The sequence below is a fragment of the Thalassophryne amazonica genome, chromosome 9 (genome assembly GCF_902500255.1).
Source record: "Thalassophryne amazonica chromosome 9, fThaAma1.1, whole genome shotgun sequence".
NCBI classification, from domain to species: Eukaryota; Metazoa; Chordata; class Actinopteri; order Batrachoidiformes; family Batrachoididae; genus Thalassophryne; species Thalassophryne amazonica.
This window is the reverse complement of record NC_047111.1, coordinates 12,816,499-12,842,723: the sequence shown is the minus strand read 5'-3', so window position 1 is coordinate 12,842,723 and position 26,225 is coordinate 12,816,499. Positions and strand designations below refer to the sequence as shown.

Here is a 26,225-nt window from a genome sequence, read left to right as displayed (position 1 = left end):
CTGAAGGTTACCTTCAGTATACTTCAAAGTGTACTTTGATGAACTATATGGTCTTGATGAGTTTATTTGTAGTAAATTAATAGTATACATTGAAGGTTACTTTCAGTATACTTCAGAGTGTACTTTGATGAACTATATGGCCTTGATCTTGTAGTAAATTAATAGTATACATTGAAGGTTACCTTCAGTATACTTCAAAGTGTACTTTGATGAACTATATGGCCTTGATGAGTTTACTTGTAGTAAATTAATAGTATACAATGAAGGTTACTTTCAGTATACTTCAGAGTGTACTTTGATGAACTATATGGCCTTGATCTTGTAGTAAATTAATAGTATACATTGAAGGTTACCTTCAGTATACTTCAAAGTGTACTTTGATGAACTATATGGTCTTGATGAGTTTATTTATAGTAAATTAATAGTATACATTGAAGGTTACTTTCAGTATACTTCAGAGTGCACTTTGATGAACTATATGGCCTTGATCTTGTAGTAAATTAATAGTATACATTGAAGGTTACCTTCAGTATACTTCAAAGTGTACTTTGATGAACTATATGGTCTTGATGAGTTTTTTGTTAAATTAATAGTATACATTGAAGGTTACTTTCAGTATACTTCAGAGTGTACTTTGATGAACTATATGGCCTTGATCTTGTAGTAAATTAATAGTATACATTGAAGGTTACCTTCAGTATACTTCAAAGTTTACTTTGATGAACTATATGGCCTTGATGAGTTTACTTGTAGTAAATTAATAGTATACAATGAAGGTTACTTTCAGTATACTTCAGAGTGTACTTTGATGAACTATATGGCCTTGATCTTGTAGTAAATTAATAGTATACATTGAAGGTTACCTTCAGTATACTTCAAGTGTACTTTGATGAACTATATGGTCTTGATGAGTTTATTTTAGTAAATTATAGTATACATTGAAGGTTACTTTCAGTATACTTCAGAGTGCACTTTGATGAACTATATGGCCTTGATCTTGTAGTAAATTAATAGTATACATTGAAGGTTACCTTCAGTATACTTCAAAGTGTACTTTGATGAACTATATGGTCTTGATGAGTTTATTTGTAGTAAATTAATAGTATACATTGAAGGTTACTTCAGTATACTTCAAGTGTACTTTGATGAACTATATGGCCTTGATCTTGTAGTAAATTAATAGTATACATTGAAGGTTACCTTCAGTATACTTCAAAGTGTACTTTGATGAACTATATGGTCTTGATGAGTTTATTTGTAGTAAATTAATAGTATACATTGAAGGTTACTTTCAGTATACTTCAGAGTGTACTTTGATGAACTATATGGCCTTGATCTTGTAGTAAATTAATAGTACATTGAAGGTTACCTTCAGTATACTTCAAAGTGTACTTTGATGAACTATATGGTCTTGATGAGTTTATTTGTAGTAAATTAATAGTATACATTGAAGGTTACCTTCAGTATACTTCAAAGTGTACTTTGATGAACTATATGGTCTTGATGAGTTTGCTTGTAGTAAATTAATATAGTATACATTGAAGGTTACTTTCATGAACTATAACTTATAACGAGTAAACTAATAGTATACCCTGAAGTTAACTTAAAGTATACTTCAAAGTGTACTTTTATAAACTTAAATTGGGCCAGTTTAGTCCCAATTTAGTCCCAAGAAGTATACTTGTAAGTAACCTGCTAATATATCTGTAAAAGTGTACTTGGGCAATAAAAGTACACTTGAGGAAATGTACTTTTCTATACTTAAGTATCTTATAAAAATGCAGTTAAAGTATACTATTTTTTGGTAAGGGATCTGCATCAGTGAAAAAACTCTCTCCACATTTGCATTGTGAGGAGGAAGTGCAAAACAAACTGTGCCATCTTCAGCAGTTCTGAGTAGCATCCGATGCTTTTGGCCTTCTCAAAGTATTTGGTCACTTCTGGTGCACCTGCAGGCCCATGAATGTGTCATCATCACTGCAGCTTTCTATGAATTTCTTCAGAATAGCAACTTGGTCAAAGCATTTAACATCAATTGGCACCCCCTTTTCTCCAAGGTACTTGATGCAGGCCTCCACATCATTCCACTTTGGTGGCTCACTCATGTCCATCCACATGAATGGTGAGAACTCTTCCATAGGTGTCATCCAGTTCTCCAGATACTGCAAACATGAACTGTACATGCCAAGCACATCAGCTATGAACTTACAGCCCTCTTCAGTCCTCTCTCTCCGATTTTCGGCTAGCAGTCCCTTAAAGGTGATAGAGAGAGATTGAATGGGGCATTAATCCTTGTTCTGTGATGTGATATGTAGCCCCCCAAAAAATTGGTTGGGTCTATAATGGCTCAGAACCTTCCTAAAAAGCTCTCTGAAACAGCTATGTTACTATGCTGGGTTTAGAATGCCTCGTTTGCCTTTAATGGTGTCGTTTCGGAGCTTATTTGGCAACCTCATTATGAAATGCAAGTAGGTGCCGCTGATCGGTTGCCGTTGTTTGTTTGGCTGCCCTTGAAAAGAAAGCGTTATTTATTTATTTTCATTGCTTTTATATTTTCTGTTGTTTCTATTTGGGGTTTTTTTTTTGCCTCTTTCTCTAAATTGTATTAATAATCATTAGATTATTAATATAACAAAAATAAATTTAAGAAATATTACACTTCAAAACAAATGCACCCGAACGTGATGACAGCTGCAGTGCTAACTTTTAACATTGAAAATGCCAGACATGCTAACGCGTTAGCATTGCTCCCGTTTTTAAGTTTATAAAATACATCAACTGTTTCAAAAGAACATAACAGGTCGGTTTAACATAGAAAAGGTAAATATACTCAGACGTATGCTCTTTAGGGTTTTAGCAGGAGAAAAATTAAGCAAAAGAAAGAAAGAATAATCGAAGTATTGCTTCAATCTGCGAAGCACTGCTTCGATTGGTTCAAGGTTCAAAGCAAAGCCGCGCTGCAGTTGTTTACGGACCCGCTGCAGGGTCTGTAATCAATACAGAAATGATCATTTTCCTGACAAACACCCCCCAAAACAAGGGCCACTCTGAAGGCCGATAACATTATCGTTAAGCACAAAGCTTATTGATGTCGGTGGATCGAGTCATTTCTTAACGATACCCAAAAGGAACCGGTTCTCGATACACATCCCTAGCTGCTAAGGGGTTAGCTCATTCCCTTTAGATGAACAAACCAGAGCTAACGTGCCATTCTAACGTGCAATTCTTACAACAGGAATATGGTGCAACACAAATTTAAAACAAAAGAAAATGTGATACTCACAGGCTGTACTGATTGCTGGGGTTGATTTTGTCGCAGAGTCTGAACTGACCCTCTACTGAGTATTAAATGCCGACTGAAGCCAGCTCGAAATCGTGCAAGGTTTGTGAAACAGTCCTCCGTGAAATGTGCAGAACAAAGAAATAGTCGGCGGTTGTATGTACTGGGGATGCGGTTAAAAATGAATAAAAGCCAGTGATCGCGTACACTGCTCTCCGTGGGAAGATCGTAGTCCGCTAAAACAGCCTGGGAAAGCAAACCTGTAGCTCGCCATTACTTCTCTTCGAGTGTTACGAATGGGTGGACACGACCTTATGAATAATTAATTTCGAAGGGGCGTGTGTGAAAGGGTGTGTGTGTGTGGGGGGGCTATTGGTGAAAAAGTGACGTAAGTTTTCTCTCAAAAACGGATTGGCCTGTTTTCTAGGGGCAATTCAAAAAAGGAGAAATAATTGAAACAGAGGTTCTGAAACTTGCTGGCACTTTGTGTTTTCCCCACAGCGGGAGACTCTGAACTAACACCAAAAGCATGAAAAAGATGATTTTGATTCTCTATCCCCTTTAACTTTGAGGGACATGAAAATGTTGTTCTTCCGTTCAATAAGAATGTTGTGGATGCTGCTCAATATTTTCTTAACCTCCATGATGGAGTTGTTCTCCCTTTCCATTTCTTGAATGTGATTGTGGAAGACGGACATGAGTGAGTGCATGTGCCACAAGTATATCTTACTAAATGGGTTTTCAAAAAATCCCTTGATCATCATGGGTGGCTTTTCCTGAGACGAAAAGAATGCTTTTAAAGCAGGGAACATCTGCAGCATCCTCTCTATGCCTGGGAACAGAGAGAGCCACCTGGTCTTGCTGTGTGACAGCATCCTCCTGTATTCAACATCCACAAAATCGCAGTACTCTTTGAGGGACTCTGTGCGCACAGTGTAAATGTGGAAGTACTGGTAGATTTTAAAAATTATATTCTCAATGTCCACATCAAGTCTGTCTGCCCCGTGATGGACAGTTGTTAAGAATATGCGCTGGGCAACCCACGCCAATCAATGTTTTGTTTTGTAGCATTCTCTTCAAATTTGCAAATACATTATTTCTCCCTTCGTCACGCCGGGTTCCACCAAAATTAGTGTTGCAATTGTCGCCGGTAAATGCGACGCATTTGGAAGCCAAATTGTTTATTTGCCATTGTTTCCATTAGGTAATTGGCGATGGTGGTTGCAGTCTCGTTTGGTGTATCTTGCACTTGAATTAGTTTACTCTGCACACCACCCTCCTTCCAATCAATGTACTGAATAATTATGGGGAAGATTTTCACCGCACTGTGATTACTCCCATCAGTGCTTACACCACAAAATGGGATGTTTTGATCGCTTCGTGCGCCACTTCTACAGAATGAGGTGCCAGAACACCGTCGACAATAGCCTCGGTCTTAGTTCGGGCACAACTAAACTTTTGGCTGTGTCTGAATCGGGAGGGTCTTTTTCAACAATGAACTTGTGCAGTCCATAGATCGATAACTGTTGTGATGGTTCACTGTGTGAAATGACCATGCAGCCTCCGCTGCATTCACTGCATCCTCGTTCCCTGGTTTGACAAGTACTGTGTGATCGAGCTAGCACTACTCTCGCCTCGGACAGCAGTTTTATGCTTCTCGGTGTCCAGGTGTCTTTTCAGATTCCTTGCACCTCCATTGGACACCGAGACATGTGTGCCTGCTTTGCACACTGTGCACAAGGCTTCCCATTTGTCTCGACCCGGTCTGAAAGCGGGGAAACTCTTTTGTAAATCATCGGTAAACATACACTTGCGCTTCGGCATGTTGCTTGCGTACTGACAGTCACACTGTCTACATTCTGATTAAGAACAGGGCTGCCCTCACTGACGAGGCTCAGGGATTACGTCACACGCAACGCCGTGCGCAGTGCCCTAGTGCATGTAAATTTAATGGTCCAATGAAGGTAATTTAAAAACCAGGACATTTCCTCACTTTAAAAAAAAAACCCGGGACGCCTGGGACAGGACGTGAAATACGGACATGTCCCGGGAAATATGGACGTTTGGTCACCCTATACTATGCCAGTATGCTAGCCATACGAAAGGGAAAAAAAGTGCGTCTTAAGTCTGGACTTGAAAGTCTCCACATAATCTGTTTTATTGATGCAGGGAGATCATTCCACAGAACAGGGGCACGATAATAGAAAGCTCTATGACCTGATGACTTCTTATTCACCCTAGGGACACAAAGTAGTCCTGCACCCTGAGAACGCAAAGCCTGGGCCAGTATGTAAGGTTTAATTAGGTCAGGTAGTTAGGGAGGTGCCAGTCCATGAACAATTTTATAGACTAGTAGCAGAACCTTAAAATCTGATCTCACTGAGACAGGAAGCCAGTGAAGAGACGCCAAAATGGGTGTAATGTGGTCAAACTTTCTGCTTCGTGTCAAAAGTCTGGCTGCAGCATTTTGAACCAACTGGAGACCCCTAATGCTGGACTACGGTAAACCAGAAAATAGAACATTGTAGTAGTCGAATCTACAACCCCTGGCAAAAATTATGTAATCACCAGCCTCGGAGGATGTTCATTCAGTTGTTTAATTTTGTAGAAAAAAAGCAGATCACAGACATGACACAAAACTAAAGTCATTTCAAATGGCAACTTTCTGGCTTTAAGAAACACTATAAGAAATCAGGAAAAAAAAATTGTGGCAGTCAGTAACGGTTACTTTTTTAGACCAAGCAGAGGGAAAAAATATATGGAATCACTCAATTCTGAGGAAAAAATTATGGAATCATGAAAAACAAAAGAACGCCCCAACACATCATGAGGAACGAATGGGAGGAAACTGGAGTCAACGTCTGTAACGGAACTGTAAGAAACCGCCTAAAGGAAATGGGATTTACATACAGAAAAGCTAAACAAAAGCCATCATTAACACCTAAACAGAAAAAAACAAGGTTACAATGGCTAAGGAAAAGCAATCGTGGACTGTGGTTGACTGGATGAAAGTCATATTCAGTGATGAATCTCGAATCTGCATTGGGCAAGGTGATGATGCTGGAACTTTTGTTTGGTGCCGTTCCAATGAGATTTATAAAGATGACTGCCTGAAGAGAACATGTAAATTTCCACAGTCATTGATGATATGGGGCTGCATGTCAGGTAAAGGCACTGGGGAGATGGCTGTCATTACATCATCAATAAATGCACAAGTTTACGTTGATATTTGGACACTTTTCTTATCCCATCAATTGAAAGGATGTTTGGGGATGATGAAATCATTTTTCAAGATGATTGCATCTTGCCATAGAGCAAAAACTGTGAAAACATTCCTTGCAAAAGACACATAGGGTCAATGTCATGGCCTGCAAATAGTCCGGATCTTAATCCAATTGAAAATCTTTGGTGGAAGTTGAAGAAAATGGTCCATGACAAGGCTCCAACCTGAAAAGCTGATCTGGCAACAGCAATCAGAGAAAGTTGGAGCCAGATTGATGAAGAGTACTGTTTGTCACTCATTAAGTCCATGCCTCAGAGACTGCAAGCTGTTATAAAAGCCAGAGGTGGTGCAACAAAATACTAGGGATGTGTTGGAGCGTTCCTTTGTTTTTCACGATTCCATAATTTTTTCCTCAGAATTGAGTGATCCATATTTTTTTCCTCTGCTTGGTCTAAAAAAGTAACCGTTACTGACTGCCACAATTTTTTTTCCTAATTTCTTATAGTTTCTTAAAGCCAGAAAGTTGCCATTTGAAATGACTTTAGTTTTGTGTCATGTCTGTGATCTGCTTTTTTTCTACAAAATTAAACAACTGAATGAACATCCTCCGAGGCCGGTGATTCCATAATTTTTGCCAGGGGTTGTATGTCAGCAGGTCAAAGAGCTTTTTCTTATTGTGCACCCGCTCTGTGGAACAGTCTTGCTGTGACCGTGAGACAGTCGGCTTAAAGCCTATTTTTATTCTCTTCATGAATAGTTTTAATTTTTTTAAATCAGTTAATTATTTGAATTTTTTTATTTAAATTTTTTATGTTGAACTGTTCTGAGGCACCTTGAGACGGCTTTTGTTGTGATTTGGCACTTTATAAACTGATTAAATTGAAATTGAATTGAACATTTTATTGAGTCTTAAATAAATATGAAATTGGTCACTGGATCCTTAAACTTTGGACACAATAAACCCTACATGGTGGATCCTTGAACTCGGGACATAAATAGGAATAAACAAAATCTGTAGTTTTTGTCAAAAGCATTTCCTTTCAGACATTATTGGCATAAATATCTTTCCATATGTCTGAGCTGAGCTTGTACAGCTGGCTGTGCTGCATGTCAGGATGTAATTCATAAAGAATGCAGCACTCTCATTTTGGGAGGGAAAAAAAAAACATTTTAGTGGATTGTAGTTGTCTGTATTACAACGTTTGTAAGAGGTGTCATTTTATTTAAAACGGTGAATCGTTTTGAAGTTATTAATTCTGAGCGGACTCTGTCTCAGCAGAGAGCCGCGCAGCATTTGAAGCTGTACCAACATAACAGAGGACGATTCTCTTTTCTTGACTGCAACAAGAGTCCCAGTTAGTGACTTTAATCCAGACACAAGTGACTCACGGTATTTTAATGGCTTTGAGAGGGATTAAGAAGCGGACTTGCCGTTTCTGAAGTGCAGCGAATCAAAGAACCAATGAGCTAGTGGATCGAAGCACTGCTTCAATGGTTCATGCTTCAAAGTGGCGTCTCGCTGCAGAAACGGTTGATTGCAGACCTACTGCAGACCAAACCCTGAATATCCATAAGACTTTATTTGTACGTCCGTATGACTCTGAAAGTCGGAAAAATCCGTATAATTTACGGACAATCCGTATAGGTTGACATGTATGAACTTGACTCGGCAGAGAGCTACGTAGTGTTTTGAGCTGCGTGAACAGAACAGAGGAGTTACTCACGATTGACATATTCAGGGATGAAAGTGGTGAAAAACAAAAAAGCTGAAACCCAAAACTACCCCCAACACCACCCACACAAAAATGAATTCTAGAAGCTCTGAAATGCAACCTGGGACTATTCCAGACAATAAACTGCAGTGAGTGCAGCATCCATTTAGTGAGAAAAAACCCAGCTTTCCTTATTCAAATTCATTCCAGTAGTATTCTGCTCTTACTAGGATGCAGCAGTTTTCTTGTTTGGCAGATAGTTCTGGAGGAAATCACTTAAGAAATTAAACTGAAAATATGGTTTGACTGAAAGTCATTAAACATTTCTATATGTATTTATGTTCATTGTTAGATGGTTTTTATCTTTTCTGTGTTTTGCTTCATTAGGTTCTTTTTGTCTTTTTCTAAAATTGTATTGTAACATTATTAGTCTATTATGTAGACTATTGTTGTTGCATATATATATATATATATATATATATATATATATATATATAAATAAAAAAATTACAATTTGACTCTTAGGGCAACACTGAGCCATTAATTATACAGAAAAATCAACACAAATGTGCTGAGATGCAAACATCTTAATGCTAACTAACATTGAAAACTCCATAGACATGCTACCGTGTTAGCATCGGTCCCATTTTTAAGTTCTAAAACACATCTGAACTGTTTCAGAAGACCAGAACAGGTTGCTCTTCAGGGTTTCAGCGGGGAAAAATTAGAATGAAGCGAAATAAAACAATGAATCCACGAATTGTAGATCGAAGCATTGCTTTGATCTGTGAATCATTGCTTCGATTGGTTCAAGGTTCAAAGCAAAGCCAAGCTGCAGAAAAGCTGATTACAGACCCACTGCAGGGTGTGTAATCAATGTAGAGAAATTATTTTCCTGACAAACACCCCCAAAACAACAGCCACCCTGAAGGAACAATGAGAATCGTTAAGCAAAAAGCTTGTTGATGTCGATGGATCGAAACATTTCTTAACGATACCCGAAAGGAACGGGTTCTCAATACCCATCCCTACCCAGGACACCAACCTTTTGTCACCCTCCCCCCTGGCAGGCAGCTGAGGTCCATCAGGACCAAAACCTTAAGACACAAAAACACATTTCCATCTGCAGCTAGAAATATAAATAATGCCAGAGACCCCATTTACCCCGCTTCAAACCCCCCTCCCCCCAGACTGGGTGTCCCTGTACTGTAAGGTTCTGTACATGTGCACACACCAATCACATGCTTTTGCAGTCCCACCCGTTATATTTAACAGTGAACATAGTTTTGCCAGTTTGGCTTTTGTTACAGAAGTATTTTTTCCTTTTTTTATTATTATTATTGTTTACACACCAACAAAAACACCAGATCAAATTCCTTGTATGTGAGAACTTTCTTGGCAATAAATTTGATCCTGATGGACGCTTTTGCTCTACTGTAAACTTTATTTCAAAATCTGACAAATCAAACATGCACACGCGCGTCGAGTCCGACACAAAGACCTTCAACAAGCTGAGAGGAAAAAAACAAAAACCTGAGCTGTTAATTAGACGAGCCAATCACACGATGTCTGATCCAAGATCAGTTTGTGTCTGCTGACAGATGATTAAAAATACATTTCATTTGACTTTACAAAAATAATTTTTAACGTGCACATTGTGCATGTTGTGCTTCTGAAATCCAAACACCAGACTTTAATTAGACAAAAAAACAAAACAAAAAAAAACAACAAAAAAAAAAAAACAAAAAAAACAAAGTGCTGTAAAAAACACTTGTTACACACAAACATTAAAAAACAAAACAAAAAAAGCTTTTAAAGAATAGAACAAGATCCATTTTATGAGTTTTGTGTTTTTATCCCCTCCCCCATCAGGTGGCGCTCTTCTTTAATATAAAGATAAATCGTTCATGAATGTGTTCATAGGGTCAGAGGCCAAACTCTTGATTTGTGGCGAGCGTGTAATAATATCGCTCAAAACCAAAACGTTCAGGTCAGCGCCGAACACGACTCGCCCAGAAGCCCTACGGATACACATTTTCCTGTGGTGGGCAGGGTCAGATTCCTGAGCAGATTTCCCTGCCGCTGTTCTGCGCTCTCATTGGCTGATGATCAGCTGATGCAGGTAGGGACTGGGTCAGGCCGCGGAGCTCTCCAGCATGTAGTCCTCCGGCATCGGCAGGCGGGTGACGTGCGGCGCCAGCTGAGCCAGCGGGATGCTGAACGAGTCCGCCGCCGCCTCGCCATGCTGCAGGCTGAGCACCACGCGCAGGATGTTCGCCACACGCTTTGCCATCTCTACAAGGAGGGAGGAGGGGCCGGGGGTGGGGTTTAGTTAGAAGTGGATTTTCCAAACAAGAAAGTGTTCATAAAAAAAAAAAGTCTGACTGAAAAACATTTGAACCTTTGACATTTTACGATGACAATCTGCCTGAAATTTCAAACCTTTGTGACATCACCAGGAGATTATGTCACATATGGGAGGGGGCTGTTGTAGCCCAGAGGCTCCCTTGTGATATTTGTGGAAAAATGCAGATTATAATTCTGGTAAACACTCCTGAAACTGGCGTGGGCCCGCCCACGGTTGGACCATGCATCACTTCTGGCATCTTGGCATGACTTCATCGTTCTCTTACCTGATTGGGCGAGCCGGTCTCTGGCAAAAGCGCACGGCAGCAGGTCGATTCTGCTGCACAGAGATGTGACCTCAGTGTAAAGCTGCTCCCAGTTCGTATCGGCGTTCTCAGTCTGACAACGACACAAACACATTACACTGTCACCATGACAACCAAGACCATGAAGGGGCAGCGGTGTCACCAGCAGGCCATGTGGATTCTACGCCCAAGATTCCATTTGAGATCTTTTTAGCGAAAAATGGTTTCACAAATTCTGTTTTAAGTGAGACAAAAGTGGATCCGCTCAGTAACCATGGTAACACATCAACCATCTAAAGAAAAACGTCTATGCACATGGCACGATGGTGTGCCTCCTTTATTCTGAAATTTTTTGAGATTCATTTTCAAAACCTTTATTTTGACATCATAACATTAGTACTTCCAAGATGGCACCCTCTGGTGTTTCTGTCCGTTTGCATACGGATTTCCATCAAAATTAGTTTCCATGTCCCATTTATTTCATAATATAAAACCGCTAACTTAAAAAAATTAAATATATATTTTATGGCTTTATTTTGACATGAAACGCACTTTTTCCTCAAAACATGACCCTGTGGAGAAAAACAAATGACCCCCTTCTTCCTCTGTGGTGTTTATCAGCAGCCGGCATCCTTTACTGTTGCAGTGCTGCCACCTGCTGCATCAGTCCGTTACAGCAGTACTAAACCCTCCCGAGTCCGGTGTCCAAGTATTTTCTTGACCTTATGGCTAAAATACTTCCTACTGAAACTTCTTTCAGCCTTTACAATTGATTTCCTATAGTTTGTACTCTAATAGATAAACCATTCAAAAATGGCAAGATATATTTTGTAAAATAAAACATTTTCAGGTAAACTTAAAGCACTGTGCAGGTATATTAACTGGTTACGATTTTTATAATTTATATTATAACTAGCGGCATTTAAAAGTGCTGCATTCTGCTGATGGTATTTTTTAATTAATTCTCTAGAGGAATACAGATGTCCTACAAGCTGCACTTTCACTTTCACTTTGAATTTACTCTTGGGCTCATGTTGCCACAGTGACCAAACCAAGACGAGCTGCCAGTCACTCTGCACTTCGTAAAGTTTGTACTGGAATGTAGTTTGAGAAAGAACCTGCTGGATGTTCTGAAGACTCTTGATGACCCTGATGTAGTCTAGAAAAACCCGACCCGCACAGTCCCAGTCCTGGATGCTGGCACAGTGTTCAGGAAGCGCGAGTCCCTCCAGGAACTCCAGCAGGTAGTCGTGGTTGTCGTTAATGATGCAATCTACAAAAACCACAGGGTGGACACATTGGACCCCAGACTTTAGTCCCAAAAACAAGCCATTAGTTTAAAGTCTGAAGAATCTAATTCTACAACACATAGACAAATGTTCTTTATTTCAGGATTTTAGATCAAATGCTTGTTTTTTTTCTTCTCCATTTCTCTTTGAGAAGTGAAGTTTGGACACTTTAGGGTTAAAAACCACACACACACACACACACACACACACACACACACACACACACACACACACACACACACACACAACACACACACACACACACACCCTGATGTGGAACTGGGACTAAAATCCTTTCTTCCTAATGGTGCGTACCTGAGGCCAGCTGTCGGATCAACAGCCGGTGACACTGGTTCCAGTATCCGGCCCGGAACAGGTGCAGCGCCTCCTGGTGTCTGTCAGCGTCACGGCGAGCTCGTGTGGCTTTGGCCTGGTGGATCCACTGCTCCGGGATGAGCAGCTTTTCTGTCAGGAAACGCTCCCTCTGGACAGACTCATCAGTTTCCAGCAGGGGGCAGTAGAGGGTCAACATCTCTCTGACTGCTCGCTCCCGCTGTCTGAAACAAAAGACGCCAATGATTAATTTTTCTATCAGTAACTAATCAGTCAAACTGATAATCACGTCACGTCATATTTTGCACCTGTTGCCAGGCTTAAACAAAAGCTGACTGGACCACAGTCCTGTCAATCCTGTCTTGCCGTGGAATTACAGTAAGACGTTCAAATTAAAGCCCACCCCAGAAGTGATGTCATCAAGAACAAGTCCCTGGTCCCCACAAATCAGTAACACAAAGTGTCGGGGATCACCCACGTACACACTTATGATGAATGTGAAAGTAATTAGGAAACTGGTTCTTGAGATATTGCGCTAACAAGTGAAAACAGATGGATGACATTATGGATGGGTATTGATAAGAGTTTATCGATATCGATGCCATTATCGCTTCGGCTTATCAATCCGATTCCTTATCGATACCTCTTGTAAATTTTCTGTGTACTAAAAGTAGACTTTACAGGTTTCTATGTCAACATTTTAAATTGGTCACTGGATCCTTGATCTCTGGACATAAATAAAAATAAACTCTAGTTTTTGTCAAAAGCATTTCCTTTCAGACATTTTTGGCATAAATGTCTCTCCGTACCTCTGAGCTGAGCCGGCTGCTGCCTGTCAACGCAGGACGTCTCATTTTGGGAGGGCGGGGGGGGGGGGGGGGGGGAGTTTTGAACACTATTTTCCAATTTTCACATTTAACTGAACATACACATAACATACTAAGAAAAAAACGTTTTGATCTATTGCAGTTTGTTTGTATCACATTTGGAAAGAGGCGTCATTTGATTTAAATGGTGTTTCACTTTGAATTTATTAATTCCGACTGGACTCTATCGTTCTAACTTGATTCGGCAGAGAGCCGCGCAGCGTTTGGAGCTGTGTGAACAGAAGAGAGGACAATTCTCGTTTCTTTCTCGTAATAAGACAGGAGGTCCCAGTAGCAACTTTAATCCGCACAAAAGTGACTCACAATTGACATTCAGGGATGAAAGTGGTTGAAAAACAAAAAAGCTGAAACCCAAAATTACCCCCTCAACACCACCCACGTGAAAATGTTTGAATTCTAGAAGCTCTGAAATCCAATCTGGGACTATTCCAGACAATAAACTGCAGTGAGTGCAGCATCCATTTAGGTGAGAAAAAAAACCCCAATTTTCCTTATTCAAATTCATTCCAGTAGTATTCTGCTCTTACTAGGATGCAGCAGTTTTCTAGCTCGGCAGATAGTTCTGGAGGAAATCACTGAAGAAATTAACACATTGAAAATATGAAAAAAAAACAAATTGTCATTAAACTTAAATAAAACAGGGATGAAGTGGAGGTGTCACTTTATCCCTGAGTCACTAGGTGTTCACAGGAAGCACTTATTTATTTCTATATTTATTTTGTTTATGTTCATTGTTAGTTGGTTTTATTAGTTATTACTATTATTGATGTTGCTATTAAACATATATAAACAAATACATTTTAAATATATTACAATTTTTAATACATCTGACTCTTATGACAAACGCTGAGCCATTAATTATTATACAGAAAACAAATGTACAAAACGTGCTGAGATGCGAACAGCTTAATGCTAACTATAACATTGAAAACGCCATAGACATGTTAACGTGTTAGCATCGACCCCGTTTTTAAGTTCTAAAATACATCTATCAACTGTTTCAGAAGACCATAACAGGTCGGTTCAACATAAAGGTAAATATTACTCTCAGATATATGCTCTTTAGGGTTTTAGCGGGGGAAAATTAAGATAAAGCGAAATGAAATAAAGAACCAACGAAGCAGCAGATCGAAGCACTGCTTCAATTGGTTCAAGGTTCAAAGCGAAGCCATGCTGCAGAAACAGTTGATTACAGACCCGCTGCAGGGTCTATAATCAACGTAGAGAAATGATCATTTTCCTGACAAATACCCCCAAAAACAATGGCCCCTCTGAAGGACCAATAAGGGAATCGTTAAGCAAAAAGCTGTGTCAGTGGATTGAATCATTTCTTAACGATACCCAAAAGAACCGGTTACTGATACCCAACCCTAGATGTGCAGATCTCTATATCTGCCCGTATTTCATACCAAACATTTGAAAAGAAAACTAAGTTTGAGCTCATTTTATTTTTGTGATAACAGTGAATAAATTTGGTCTGTTGTCACTTTGAGTAATCGTGATTCACAGTACGTGACGTTGGCCCCGCCCCCAGTCATCAGTACCAGGGATGAGAATGGGCAAAGGAAGAAAAAAAAAAAAAAAAAAAAAAACTGAAAATCAGCGGTGGCCCACAGGTTTTTAGCATTTTAGAGGCATTTCAAGAATGTCCATGTTACATTATTTTGTATGTTGGAGTTTGTGGAGATAACAGAATCTGTCTGTGTAGACTTTCTTTCAGTGATACCTGCCTCGTGCTGCAGCACGTTCTTACTATAAACACCACAGCGTTGGACAGATATCACTGAACTTCAAGTGTCTTTAACCTGCACTGAGCTCTGAAATATAATGAAACTTCATGCAAGTATGTATACATCATTTAAAGAGATTAAAACCTGTCAAAGCAACATTTGTGGGATAAAACAGTGACTTTATTAATTTAAAAATTTACATGTAAAATGTTTGCTTACAAATTACTGTCCCATAATAAATTCCTAATTCACAGAATGCGAGTTTGCAGCCCGACTACTGATGTCAGTCAGCAGGAAACCACACAGGCACAAAAAGCATAGTATCATAAAAAAAAAAAAACACAAAAAAAAAACACACACACACACACACACACACACACACACACACACACACACCCTGAGCACCAGCTGTACCAAAAAAAATAAATAAATAAAACTGATGCAGGATGATTTCAACATGCAGGCAAAATATATTTTGTCATTTTTGAATGGTTTATCTGTTAAAGAGTAAAAACTGAAGGAAATCAATTGTAAAGCTTGAAAGAAGTTTCTGTTAGAAGTATTTTAGCCATAAGGTCAAGTCAGAGGGGAAGTGTTAACTTTTTTAAATACTTTAAAAACACTGGACTCATGGAGAGGATTTAGTGCTGCTATAACAGACTGATGCAGCAGGTGGCAGCACTGTAACAACAACAAGGATGCTGGCTGCCATACACACCACAGATGAAGAAGGGTTTTATATGACGAAATAAACAAAACACGGAAACAAATTTTTGACAAAAATCCGTATACAAATGCTGGTTTTGAAGCACTGAACGTGCACAGTAACTGCACCACACTTAGAAATTTCAGTGAATGTCAACACATTTTAATCGCATGAATTTTGGCGTACTGGATGTCGCTGAGCGGTACAAATGCTGTGGGCTTTGGGGCTCACTGGGCCTCTTCTGAACCCCAGCAGATTAGTCCGTTTAATCTTAACTTTATCACACGTTTCTTCATCTTGCAGTATTCTTTCAAGGTTTCGTTGATGAGCGCCTTGGGGCAACTGTTTGTTGTGATTTGGCGCTATACAAGAAAAAAGTTGATTGATTGATTGATTGATGAAATCCGAAGATAACGTGCACAGGGCTTAACCGGGGAGCTCAACCTTACGGACAAATACAGTCTTGCCTTTGTCCATGTCACGCTCCAAACATGTCCACTAAACCTTTCTTCTTAACACCACTATCGAGGTCTTTAACGTGGTCTTCATCGTCCCTCGCGATGTTACAGACGCAGCTCGACTGATCAAACTTGTAGAGACTCAAAATGTCCACGTCCGGGAGCTTTCAGTGACTTTAGATTTACACAGATTCTGACTGGCTGAAAGTTCGCTGTTGTAGAAAAAGTAACCAATGACATTAGCGTGCACTTTCCGCAGCGCTATTATGGTTCACATGTGTATGAGGAAAGATTTAACGCACACGGATGATCCCATGCTGCACCACACACCCAACATTTTTCTCAATGGATGTACTGATCTCAAAAATGGCCCAGAAACCCAGAAAAACTCTGAAATCCGTAGAAAATTCTCATCCCTGTGATACAAATGCGCTCAGAAGTAGGAGTTTTGATCTTAACTGGTTTGTACCAGGTTAGGTCAAAAACTCAGTTTCCACGTCTCATCTTTGGTTCAAACCGTTTCAGAATGAGATGTTCTTTGAAATTCTATTTAAATTTTATGGTGTTTTGTGCGTTTTATGTAGCATTAATCATGGTCAGGTATGTGGGCGTGGTTACAGACAGAGCTTAAGGTTTTCAGCCATTTTCAAACTGCTACGATGAGTTTTTACCGTTATCATGTCTCAGACTACTAGAGGGGAACTGTTGGTCCTGGATCCAATACTGTGGACCTACATGTGATCCGGGATATGCAGCAGGATGAAGATGGCTAAGTGCCACAGGCCGGCGCTCTCCAGCTGGGCTGCGTAGCCGGTGTGGAGGAGGCCTTGCCGTGAGACACTCAGGTGACTGTAGTGCAGCGCCTGCAGCGCCCCCCACAGGTGCCAGCTCAGCCTGTAGTCCAGACGCTGCCAGGTGACCGTCAGAGGGTCCAACAGCTGCTGGAGGCTGTAGTGTCTGTGAACACAACACCACGGTCAGACCAACGCTGTGCCAGCGCCCCCACCAGGCGGTCATTGTGAACATCACCTGATGCCAAACGCATGGCTGCTACATGAAGCTTTATTGACAAACGTACACAAAAACAACCACCAAAAAAAAAAAAAAAAAAAAACAACTAATGAAAACCTAAAACTAAAGCAGACTGCAGACGAACGTTTACATTTTAATTCATCTTTACAAGTTCTTAAAACAAACATTTAATAACTACTTCCGGTCTTTAAAGTAAACTTTTATTTTGTTATCTGTGCGCTCACTTCCTGTTAAAGTTTCAGTTTTTTTTTTTAATTGGCTGATCGTCTACCTGTCACTGTAGAGTTTGAGCAGGTGGAAGCACATGTCATACAGCGGATGCTTAGACTCCGCCTCCCCATCACTCTCCATGTCCAGAGGCTCCGCCTCCAGGTACGGAGGCAGCGGAGCGCACGCGTACTTTCCCCCGTCACTCAAACCCTGCAGCAGGAAAACAGGAAGTCTTTCATTCTGCAGCAGCGTCGCTTTAAAGGAAGAGAAGCAGAAAACAAATTCACACCTGGAAGGCAGCTTCGTAGTTGGCGAGGGCGTCGGCCACTGAGGCCGTCGGCGGCAGCACGAACCAAAGGTGGACAGCGAGGCAGCGTTTCCAGTCCAACTCAGAACAAACGTTCACCACCAACTGAGACGACTGCCAAACCTGACGCAGAATAAAATAAAATAAAATTCAAATCTGAAAAGAGAGACGTTTTGAACTTCCTGTTCTACGACTCGAACCCTGTACCGGTTTGCCAGCGAGCAGGCTGAAGATCCGGAGTCGCTCCTCCGTCACGTAGCAGTCGGTCTGCATTCGGTTCCAGTCGGCCAGTTGAAGGTCCAGCAGGTCCCGGCAGAATTGTGAGCCGATGGCCTGGGACAGCAACAGGGACAGACAGTGGTCTCCTGAGGACGGAGAGACAGACGTTTGGAGCAACTTGAACATAAAGAAAATACCAAGTTTGCAATGCTGCAGAATGTCTAACCTTCTTTCTGGGCCAGGCGGCACGCCTCACTGATCCGGTTGCCAGTCAGGTAGCTGAATATGGCCTCCACGTGGCGACCCTTTCGCGCCATGGTCACTTCCTCGTCCACTTTACAGGTGGCGCCGCGGGACAGCCAGGCAGAGAAAGCCCGCCGTCTCTCCAGCTGCTGCTGATAGTCGCTTGACGATTCGGGGTGGAGTTCCTGGTCCACGGGGCTCAAACGCCCCCACAGGGCCTCGCACAGGGTCCAGACCTCGGCCCAGTAACTGACCACAGCTGGAGGGAGAAAAGCACAGAGTCAGCAAAGCAAACCCAAATGCTCCGTTTGCAGCCTCTCTGAGGAAACCCGTCTCCATGTGACATCATCTTAATCTGAAGCTTTTTGACCAAAATGGGCAAAGTGGCATCAAGGATTCAGGATCAATGAACCCAGCAGTTTTTTCAGCTATAATTTGATCAGAGTGAAACATGTCATCTTTTGCCCTTCTTGGGGCTGACAGGGACTCAGACCCCCCCCCCATGGATTGCTGGTACCAAATAACTTACGGTCTGCACCATCCTGCTTGGTGCACAGCTCGGTGACCCACTCAGCGTACTCGTGCAGTGCCGCCACACCGGCCTGCGGTCGGATGACGGGGCAGGCAGAAGCTGGCGAGATGCTGACGGTGCTGTGCTTCAGGCAGATCTCCAGAGGGCGCTGCAGCACTTCCTGGTGATCATCTACATCCTCCTCAATGCTGCACTTCCATCCTGGAGGATGCAGACCCACCAGCTGCTCCACAAACACCTTAAAGGGGGTTTCGGTCAGTCTGCAGGAAGAGGATTGAACAAGAAGAGTTCACCGTTTAACTCTGTGGTTAAGGGAAAACAAATCTGATCGGTTCCAACATTTTTCTCCAGTGTTTTAACTCACGTTTTCCTCCTGGCAGGTTTCGGCAGGAAGCTGAAGTCCGTGCCGGCTGACCGATCTTCTTGGTCGAGCAGTTTGGACGGCGGCGCGCTCAGCTGGCGGCCGCAGTGTGCCAGCGTCCAGCCTGGACCCCAGCCGACCCGAAACGAACGGCCTGCAAACAACCCAGCATCCATCAACAGACGTCCCTGAAAGAAAAAAGGAAAAGGTCATGATCCTGTCACTCCTGCTGACCACCACTTGGGGCAGCAGTGAGTGTAAAAATCCCACTCATAAAAACAAACGGGCCTGTCCCAGTAAAGCATGTGGACAGTTGCCACCCCTTACACACAGTGAACGACTGTCACCTAAATCGTCTGGATAATCTGTTTTAGGGTCATCACAATACGAGAAAAAATTCAATTCAGATACTTGATACATCTGAATAATTATTACTAGCATTTTTTTTATGAAAGTTAGAATAACAAACATTATCAATGACAATTTTTAGGTTGTCTGAGGTAATATATAAGAATATAACTGAAATGCGTGTGTGTGTAAATGATGTGAAAATTCTCCCAAAACAACCTGACTTATTTATGTCTTCTCAAAGCCAGTGTCTTTTTTCCAATGAAAGAAAGTCTAGATTCATTTAAAAAAAAGTCACCTAATCTTGTCTGACATCCTGTTTGAACAGCACAATGTTTATTTTCCAGAGACAAAAAGATTCTTACTGTGTTTCTTGAGGGCACAAGATGCAGTGAGCTTTTCCAGTTTCTTTTATCTGTGTTCATGACGACAAACTTTAAATTCAACTCAGCGTCAATTCCATGGATTCTTGTCCTTATTAAACTTTTTCAAACCGTGTTGCCTGCCATCTTCCCCCTCTCCGACATCGTTATGTGACACACTTCCTCGAATCCGAGGACACAGATTTGTATCTGTAACACATAAATCAGTGTCCGCGGACTTATAAAACTTGCACAATGTCATAAAAAAAAATAAAGCTTTGTGATAGGCATTTTAAAAACTCAGTGGCGATGATGATTACTGTACAACACAAACACACCCCCCATGATGTTTTCAGAGTTGATGAAAGCAGACGTTTCCAGTGGTCCACATCCGTAGACCTGTTTGAATGTTGACCCACTCAACACCGTTATTTTGTCGATGTTTTAGCACATTTTGAAACGATAGCAAAGCTATTGGATGATCAGAGTTGTAATTATGGTTTTGTGCGGGCATATTTTTAACTGGTTTTTCTGTTACTTTTCAGGGGCTGCTTTGCCTGTATTTCCACAAACATGGCAACACTGGTTTTCCATCTCAGACAACATTAGCACGTGACACTCACTGTGCCTCCTGTGCCGAGCGGACTGATTTAACACTAAAAACACATGGTGTAATCTCAAACAACGCTCCGTGATTATTCTCTCCGTCTTTGCTGTGGTAACGTTGTGGCACAGTGCGCTGACTCCACTGCTAGCAAAGTGCTAAAACCGGATCTTTACCTGCTTTGTGGGAGCGCATGTCTGTATGAGCACATGTGGACTCACACAGCAGTTCTGAGTGAGGACATGAACAACTTGCCGCTGGTGGCATCAATTTCACTGCAACTCAATGTCTAACCCTAGTATCAATGTTTTAACAACCCTCAAAAGAAATAAAATCTAACCTGTCGGAGTTTGTACAGCTGCATTCCAAAACGTTTTCTTTGGTTGTGACTTTTACTTGAGCTCAATACCTGACATTTTTTGCCGTTTTTAAGATTTCCTGTGAAGAAGCAGAAATGGCCAAACCTTTCCTTGAGTGACCGAGTCTTCCTGAGACACGAGGCCACCCAGACGACAGATGCCCACCGTCCGGATGCTCGGCTCAGGATCTCGGGGAGGCTGCAGGAAGTTGGACGGTGCCGTCCCCATCCAGTTTGTCAGGCAGGAGGTATCGGCCGCAGATGGAGACGCCCAGGATAAAGGAGGAGGGGGCGGAGCTTTGGGAGAGTCTGGAAGCTGAGGGAGGAGGCTGGAGGTAAAACGAGCCTGAAGGAGACCCCCGCCTGCAAAGATAAACAAAACCCAAAGTCACAGGACGGACGTCTAAGAGAATGAACAGGTTTTCAAGCATTCAGGTTCGTCTGCATTTGACACAGTTGACCATGGCATCCTGATCAGGAGACTACAGGATCTGGTGGGGATGCCGGGTCCTGTATTAGAGTGGTTTAGCTCCTACCTGGTTGGTAGAACTTTTAGTGTGTCTGTTGATAATGTGATGTCTGAGTCTGCTGACCTTTTGTGGGGTGTGCTGCAGGGCTCGGTTCTGGGACCTATTTTATTTCTTTTGTATATCATCCCTCTTGGCAAGTTGATCCAGCAGTTTTGTGACGTATCCTATCATCTCTATGCTGATGACCTGCAGCTGTACTGCTCCTTTAAAACAACTGAGACCCAGAAACTCAATTCTTTAACCAATTGTCTCTCCAAAGTTAAGTAATGGCTCAGTGAAAACAGCTTGCAGCTGAACTCTGATAAGACTGAAACATTGATTGTTGCTCCGGAGAGTGCCGTGCCTGCTATCAGGCTGCACCTTGGTGAACTGAATAGTTCAGTTAAGGGCAGCCTGCGCAATCTTGGCATTATCTTGGATAAAGGGATGTCTCTGGAACATCATACGAAACAGTTAGTTAGGAATTGTTTTTTCCAGATCCGGAATATCTCTAAACTTCGAAAAATGGTGTCTTCTGAAGAGTTAGAGATGATTGTACATGCTTTTATATCTTCGCGACTGGATTACTGTAACAGCCTGTTCACGTGTCTTAATAAGAAAGAACTGGCTCGTTTGCAGGTTGTGCAAAATTCCGCTGCACGGCTTCTGACCTGCACCCACAGGAGAGCCCATATTAGCCCAATACTCAAGTCCCTGCATTGGCTCCCTGTCTCGTTTAGGACAAATTATAAAATCCTGGTGCTTACATTTAGAGCTCTGCATGGGCAGGCTCCGGAATACATCAAGGAACTGATCCAACCATATGTGTCCACCAGGGGCCTGAGGTCCTCCAACCTGGACCTGCTGATGGTTTCCCATACCTGTTTTAAAACTCGAGGGGACAGATCTTTTAAAGCTGTGGCGCCGCACCTTTGGAATGAGCTTCCCTGCTCCCTTCGCTCGATAGACTCTGTCGATGTTTTTAAAAGACTTACCTTTTTAAAATTGCATTTTAGCTTGATTTTCTTTTAAATGTTTGCATGTGTTATTTTGTATTTATTGATTTTATCATGTGAAGCACTTTGTGACCCTGGTCTGTGAAAAGTGCTATATAAATAAAGTTTACTTACTTACTTACTCACTTAGTAATAAGTGCTGCTACATCCTGATAACATTTCAAGGTAGTGACAGCTGATTTCAGAATGCAGACACCAACTCGTGATACTGACAGAGTCGAGGGTTGTTAATGAAGGCCCAAAATGCTGGTAAAATAGGCTCATTTCAAAGGATATAATAATATGTGCACTACTAATGGATGGAGCTGCAACATAATCCCCCTTCAGGCCTACAGCCAGCAGCGGTCAACAGTAACCTCTCACAGACTTCACTTCCACATCTTTGTACGGTGCAGGTTCTGCCAGACGCTTTAGGGGGAGTGTTACTTTACAAGTCTGACAGATAAACTGTCGTTTGGACAGTGTGGCCACACCCCCAAACCTCTGTTGGAGGGGGTGTGAATATGAGCAGAGACCAAGGATGGAAGTGAGTTGTCCAACATTAGGCAGAGCGCCATCCTGAGGTGGATGTTTTTATTGTGATGAACAGCCAGGCAAATACCAACAGCAACTTAACTAATTTTAAAGTGATCAACTGATTAAAAGTTAATGAGACAAACAAAATATTATTTTGTGATTGTTTCTCAGCCATTAAACTGTAAAACACGGTAGCAAACTTTGTGTTTTTTTTCTGCCCTAGTCGAGTGCCCTGGCAGAGCCCAACCAACAAATGCTGGTATTAAGGAGTAAATTATTTTTACTATACTGATTATAGAGATAAATAAGATGTCTCACTGCAACAACTTCCCTTTAATTTTAATGTATTATACATAATATAAATATTTTGCCATTTTCAATTGATCCTGCAATTTCACTGCAAAAAACACTTTTAGAAAAGCTGATACAACAACAGAATAACAAGACACCACAGCAGCTCATGACAAAAATTAGAAGTTGGGGGGGGGGGGATTTACAGTAGTTCTATTCCCAGCATCAACTTCACCAATCCACAGACAGACGTCACTGCTGGGTAACGACGTTACTAATCGAGCACAGAGATGGACTGACAACCAACCTACCTGCAAAAGAAAAAGTAAAAAAACTTCTTCTTTTGGAAAATAAAAAACTGCTTTTTATGTTGGCCTGTTCACTACATATCTACAGATCAGCATGCTAACATTTTCACCGACATTCTGGGGCTGGGATGTACACTGGACTCCCATTACGACAATCATCGCGATACGCATCATCCATGGGTGCTGATAATTGAGAAAATTTTGCCAACTTGTGATTTGTTTGCTTTTTGTGACATGAGATCACAGAGAAGAGTCAAAGAAGACATGTTTAACAACTATCCAACACAAAAATCACATTTTTAAGCTTTTGTTTTTCTCAAGAGAACCGGACGTTGTATTTGGCAATTCAACACTATTTGAAGTAAACTTCCTTCCCACATATCTTTAACTCCAGACTTGGCTGCAGGAACAGTGGCTAAGTTTTTCATTATTTGTGGGTAACGTCTCATTATTTGGTTTACTGTGATGTGTGCCACATCGCATCACGCAGGGAACAGAGTTTTTAATTTCTACACTCTCTGGACAGCGCCCCTTTAAGTCATCATCACCGCTTCTCCCCCCCCCCCCCCACAAAAAAAAAAAAAAAAAAAAAAAAACACACAACCCCCCCCAAAAAAAACCTACTCTGCAAAATCAAATATCACAATATCGTGAATATCATCCTGTTAACCCCTAAATCATGAATTATGCACCTCCACAGGGAGGTGTTCCAGACACGTCCATCTGGGAGGAGACCCCGGGGAAGACCCAGGACTAGGTGGAGAGATAATATTTCCACACTGGCCTGGGAACGCCTCAGGATCCCCCAGACCCAATCTTGGATAAGCGGTTGAAGATGAGTGAGTAAAATTCACATTAAATAAATATAATGCACATGTGACCCTAAAAAACAATTATATTTTATATAAAAAGTAATAATTGTATTTGTGTTGTCCTGTGCACCAACAGCATTTCTTGTATATTTGTCTGTGAATTGTTCTGTAATTTATATCTGTAGCATTTGAGTCTGGTCTGCTTGAGGTTTCTTCCTCAGAGGGAGTTTTTCTTACCACTGTTGCTCTGGGGGTTAGTAAGGTTAGACCTTACCTGTGTGAAGCACCTTGAGGCAACTCTGTTGTGATTTGGTGCTATATAAATGAAAATAAATTTAAATTATTTTGTGCAGTTATTGCTTGCAATGATTACGTAGTGAATTTAAGCCTTCCAATATGTTACAAATTATAGAAACGACCACCATATAAATAGTATGATTAAGAGGAAAATAATTATATTTTGCAAACTGTACCATTTTTTCCCCCATGAAAATGTTTAAAAATATACATACAATAATAAGTGTAAACATTAAGATCACCTTGACACAGATCTTTTGGTAGTGACCCCCCCCCCAATTTTCTATATATGTATATATATATTTTCCAGAGATAGGGTTTACAATCAAGATTTACTGAAGTAATTGACCCAAAAACAACTTCAACCAAAAAACAATTTCATGAATGATAGATGTTTTGTGAGACCTGCGTTCACGTTTTTAGTGGGATATTTTATTCACGGTTTACAGTAAATTATTAACGGTTTGCGGATTCAAAGGATTCAAAGGAATTTTATTGTCATATGCACAGAAGAACATGTTTCCTGCACAATGAAATATGTCTACTGCATTTAACCCATCCTAATTGCCAGTAGGAGCAGAAGTCGCCATTAGGCGCCCGGGGGATAAGTCATGATTTGCAGCAGATTCATGTTTTGGGGGTCAGACGACGTTCTTACTGGACACTCGGCTCTGAGCTCCGGGGGCGACCGGATGAGGCGAGGCCAGACCAGCTGAAACCCAAGTTGCTCCCTGATCCTGGAACAGGTCGACCTCATCTTCATCCACAGCCAACAGAGACGCCTTCATGATCTGTCAACACCAAGGACAGGTCAGCTTTAGTCTCAGTGAATAGGCATAAACCTGCTCTATGGCAGGACATTGGCGCCACCTGAAGCGTGTGTGCGTTGATCCCCATCGAGGACACCATCTGGCTGGACGCTGAGAAAGACTCGGGTTCCGTGTGGATGGAACCTCTGAGCTTGAAGCTGGCTGCGTCCATCTCTCCGCCAAGCTCTCCGTCCTCTCCTGCTCCCAGCATGCTCTCTGTCGGGAAGCTCTGCGTGATGTCTGCCATGTCACTGTCCACCTCTGACCCCGTGACCGGAACCTCACCTCCCACAGTGGGCTGGAAACACACAAAGTCTCAATGAAGCACCGCGACGTGATGTCGCTGAATCCAGATGAGCCACATCTAAGTGGGTCAACAATTCCGATGGATCTTGGAGTTTTATTGGAATTAAAAGTAGACCCGAAAAAGCACTGCTTTTACCTCTGAATGTTTAAAATGAGAACTTCAGCTACTGGCATAAACTAGCATGGTGAGCGCTACAAGCTTAGGCAGTTAGCTTAATGATATCTCGCCAGCATGGTTGCCAGACTTAAAAATGTTGATTTGTCTGAAAGCTGCAAGAGACGGAGCAGTTTTTATGTCACTGTAATAAAACATGGTGCTGCCTCACATGGGACGACAATGCACCGCCGTCAGACGGCAGCAGGCTAGCTAATTGTAATGAGCACAAATGCACCCATTTTAATTTGTTCACAGCGGTACGCAAAGGATTTAAAAGACAAAAAGCAGTTTGTAGCACAGAGCAGGATGCTGGGACAGTAACGTACTTAAAGCGCAGAGCTGCTCGCTGGGTGACACCA

General features: G+C 41.6%; 1 protein-coding gene across 3 annotated transcripts in view; it reads right to left on the bottom strand.

Annotated features, from left to right (window-relative positions):
• Positions 1 to 9,647: 9,647 nt before the first annotated feature.
• Positions 9,648 to 26,225, bottom strand: part of nup98 (nucleoporin 98 and 96 precursor) — a 64,193-nt gene continuing 47,615 nt past the window's right edge. For all 3 annotated transcript variants that reach the window (XM_034177597.1, XM_034177599.1, XM_034177600.1), the window contains 14 exons: positions 25,465 to 25,701; positions 25,253 to 25,385; positions 20,952 to 21,208; positions 19,177 to 19,361; positions 18,810 to 19,072; positions 18,264 to 18,539; positions 18,026 to 18,183; positions 17,801 to 17,941; positions 17,573 to 17,721; positions 17,005 to 17,226; positions 12,471 to 12,712; positions 11,985 to 12,139; positions 10,849 to 10,960; positions 9,648 to 10,510 (listed from right to left, as the gene is read on the bottom strand). In XM_034177597.1, coding sequence (XP_034033488.1) covers positions 10,350 to 10,510; positions 10,849 to 10,960; positions 11,985 to 12,139; positions 12,471 to 12,712; positions 17,005 to 17,226; positions 17,573 to 17,721; positions 17,801 to 17,941; positions 18,026 to 18,183; positions 18,264 to 18,539; positions 18,810 to 19,072; positions 19,177 to 19,361; positions 20,952 to 21,208; positions 25,253 to 25,385; positions 25,465 to 25,701 — 2,691 coding nt within the window. In that variant the 3' untranslated portion in view covers positions 9,648 to 10,349. The remainder of the gene's footprint in view (positions 10,511 to 10,848; positions 10,961 to 11,984; positions 12,140 to 12,470; positions 12,713 to 17,004; positions 17,227 to 17,572; positions 17,722 to 17,800; positions 17,942 to 18,025; positions 18,184 to 18,263; positions 18,540 to 18,809; positions 19,073 to 19,176; positions 19,362 to 20,951; positions 21,209 to 25,252; positions 25,386 to 25,464; positions 25,702 to 26,225) is intronic.